The 3848-nt window shown below is 36.5% G+C and overlaps 1 protein-coding gene across 1 annotated transcript; it reads left to right on the forward strand.

Annotated features, from left to right (window-relative positions):
• The first annotated feature begins 229 nt into the window (after positions 1-229).
• LOC113356694 (NADH dehydrogenase [ubiquinone] iron-sulfur protein 4, mitochondrial-like) lies at positions 230-3542 on the forward strand. The gene is made up of 5 exons (XM_026599905.1): positions 230-431; positions 735-823; positions 1354-1483; positions 2588-2617; positions 3206-3542. The coding sequence occupies exons 1-5, from the start codon at positions 264-266 to the stop codon at positions 3263-3265; spliced, it is 477 nt and encodes a 158-aa protein (XP_026455690.1). The 5' UTR covers positions 230-263; the 3' UTR covers positions 3266-3542.
• Positions 3543-3848: the final 306 nt, after the last annotated feature.

A 3848-nucleotide genomic window follows, 5' to 3' on the forward strand; every position in this document is an offset into this window, starting at 1 on the left:
TAAATTGAAAAACTTATAGTAATTCTTTTTCGGATTCGGAGGGCGTATAAGTTGGAATTGCCCCAACCGAGTCTCGACTTGGACCAGGAGTCCAGACCTATACTGTGCATTTGGGCGCGTGAGAGGAGATGGCGTTTCTTGAGATGTGTATAACCTACTGATGCGTATCTCGAAGCAGTGAGTCTTATTCCTATACGAGAAAAGAACAAAAATGAAAGAAACACGAGAAATAAATTGGATTGAAGAAAAACCAGGTCTCAAAGATGGCCAACACTCTTCAACGAAGCTCTAGGGTTGCGTTCCATAATGTCCGATCAGCTCTATTCTCTGCTTCGTCTTCAAGATCTTTCTCATCAGATGCATTGGTAGAGATTAAGGCTGGTGAGATCGGGATGGTTTCCGGTATCCCTCAAGAACATCTCCATAGAAGGGTACTTTTTTCTTACATTTCTCATTTCTCATTTTTAGGGTTTTTGTTCTTATTTCGAAATACTAAGAACAAATTTTTGAATTAGAGATATGGTTAATCGCTTTGATGCTGAATTAGGGCGAATCTATACTGTTATACACGGGATTCAATTTCTTACAATTATGTTAATCTGGACTTTTAGCTACGAGGGTTTCGTTAGACCATTTAATTTTGGTCTTATTAAGCCATTATCTAATTTACATTCACTTGTATTTTCTTCCTGTGAAGTTCATTATCTTTACAAATCATTTTATGTTATTTGCAGGTTGTAATCTACTCACCTGCTAGGAGTGCGACCCAACAAGGTTCTGGGAAAGTTGGGAAATGGAAGATCAATTTCATGTCAAACCAGAAGTATGTTTTCTGATTTGCAATTTGTTTTTCTCTTTAATACCTTTTGTAGGCAGTATATGTAGGTCGAAAAAAATGGTTCTATTTCAACACTGAAGAGAACTTGTAATGATGCACTTGCAGCAACAAAAGAGCAATCAGTTTAAAGATGGTCTCATTGTTTGAGTGTAGGATAACTTGACGAGATCCTTCTCAGTTAGGTTGATACTAATCGTAGTCATTATTGAGCTAATGTAATAGCCCCATATCTATCTAAACCTTAATCTTAAGTCTAAATATTTGTCAAATCAACAAAGCCTAGAACACAGAGGTAATACAGGGTCGTATTCACGGAATACAAGAGATATTTGAGGTGTCAGGGACTAAAGCTAGAGTTGTTAAGAGGGTTTATCCGGTGCAGGGCATCAACCAAGTACCAAGTTTAGTTCCTAATATTGGAACCTATAACCGGCAATAGCTAGGGATGTTTTTTAGCTACTTTTTCATTAAATATGTACGCTGAGATTGTTGATAGTTTAGTTTCACGTTTGCAGGTGGGAAAATCCTTTGATGGGCTGGACATCAACTGGGGACCCATATGCCAATGTCGGCGATGCTGCACTTAGCTTCGACAGTGAAGAAGCTGCAAAATTCTTTGCGGAGAAACATGGATGGGAGTACGTGGTATGTCTTGTTACTACTTGTTTTCTGGAAACTAGTGAAGTCATGGAGGTTCTTAACTCCCAGAATAATCTACTATATGTTTCTTCTCTAGTAGAAGAGATTTTCTTTTATGATTAGAGGGAAATGACTACCTTTGTTTTGCTCTGCACTTCGTTATTTGAGTACATGTTTGCAAATTCATAAGACTTCTCCATTTAGGTAGTAGATTCCATTGTTTGTATGGTGCAAAACGTAAAATAAGACCTAAAGATTGTCCGTGTGTCAAGATTAAAGTTTCGACAGTAGATAGAAGTTTTAGAACTTTGAACTGTTATGGTATCTTATTGTAGTTTGTATGTATTGTCAGTGTACAAAAATGTGTAGTCATTTTTCCATTTTGTCATATTCATCTATGCACCTGAAAAGGTAATTTCATATCTTCCATATCTGCACCATTGATCTTGTCTTTTGCACCAGTGAGACTGAATGTCCCTGTTCTCAAATATAGACCCAATTCGATAGTTGATATATCTGCCAATTTAGCTTCACTCACTTCTGATACGCTGGCATCCATTTGATTTTCATTCGCCAAAGCTGTTAATACTGAGTTATATCATTTGAAATTCCAATTTCGTGCAACTTCACTGTACAAAAGCCATGCTGTTTTGATTTTTAAATCCACAATCCTTTCACCTCTACCAATTCAGGGCATTTGATCAAACAGACATCTACTCAGTGAACTCTGATAGCTGAAGTGTCACACACTCTTGTTTTGTTTGCAAATGTAATATATTGTTGACAATGTTGATGAGGAAATCAGGAAAGAATGAGATACGTTATCTTGATTTCATCACCTTCTCATGCTATTTCTCATAAGCCATAGACATTGGATGCTTGGATATCTTTTGTCTTCTATTAATTTATCTCACAACTTACGACCATGTACTTTTCTTTTTTTTCGCTTTGTCAATCATGCACATGATTATTAGGGATAGTACATATGATTGTAATATGAAGATGGTATCTTAGTTATTTTCATGCAAATTTCATTGTCAGCTTCTTTGTGTGATATGGTAAACCAAGACATTTTTACATAATCTTCTTTTTTTTTGGTTTTTGGTGCAGGTTAAGAAGCACCATACACCACTTTTGAAGGTTTGTTTTCTTCTCTCATTAACTTCATAAACAGAATTATACACTTATAATACACAGGTTATCTATGTATGTTATGTGATTAGTCTGATTTTTCCTTACTCCTTGTGATGCCATAGAATCAGTCAATGTGCTGTTTCCTAATGGGGAAGCATTATGAGAGAAAAAGTCCTCAAAGCCTATATCCTTATAAGGACATGTTCAATGTGCATCTCAGCCCTTTTGCAATATTGTGTACCTAAAACACAACTCTCAAGTCGTATGTTCTTGAACTTCTTCACTTGCAGTAATATCTATCTTCAACTGGAGAGGTCCAAGGTTGTACCCCCTCAGAAAAAAAAATGCTTAGTTGCAAGAGTTGGAAACAAACAAAACAAAAAAGTAAACTAGAAAATCTTTTACGTTGGAGAACAATAAAAACATATAGGATTCACGGTGTCCTTTATTTAAGTTTGAATTTCGTTAGGTTTACGACAATCCTTAGCTTATTCCGTTGTTCAAATGTAGCATGTTTCTTTAGAAGCTTGGCAACTGTAAATTTTCCTTCCTCCTGTGTCTATAAGTTGTTTTTGACGCGGGTTCTCGTTGCAGGTTAAGGCTTATGCAGACAACTTCAAGTGGAAGGGTCCTCCACCTGCTGAGGAAAAATAATTTGTTTGTACTCTTCTTGATTATTGATATGTGCGTGCTTTGTGTATGAGCTTATAGGAATAGAGGAGTGACTTTAACAATACAGAACAAAACCAAAACAAAAGGGCTTGCTCTCCTTCGAATTTGTTGTTGTTTTTCGTTGTATTTCTTTGTCCTCTGCTAATAACGGTCAAAATCTTCTTCTTATTCGCTCACAACAAGCTTTAATAATAGAAACTGGCAGAACTTAACTCCTCTCTGCAATGGAGCCTGAGTTGCCTGACTTGTGATTTCTCTATTTTCCGGCGTTCATATTATATTTGGCACATAAAAAACCAAGACCTTTAATAAGGTCTCCAGTTGCACTCAGAAGTGCCTTCTCTTTTTCACTACACGACAGAATGCACTGAATACTTCTCTGAATTGTAATCAGACTTGGATCATTTTGGGTGAATACGATTAAATCCAAATCCAGGCATAGGGGTGACATCTGATGCTATTGGTTTTACAGACTCCGCATACTATAATCTATCCACAAACGCGGCTGATCTATCAATACTTGAATGATGTGAATGAGATTTGAATTGAAGTTTCATGCCTGAAG

Source organism: Papaver somniferum, chromosome 3, assembly GCF_003573695.1.
Source record: "Papaver somniferum cultivar HN1 chromosome 3, ASM357369v1, whole genome shotgun sequence".
Taxonomy (NCBI): Eukaryota; Viridiplantae; Streptophyta; class Magnoliopsida; order Ranunculales; family Papaveraceae; genus Papaver; species Papaver somniferum.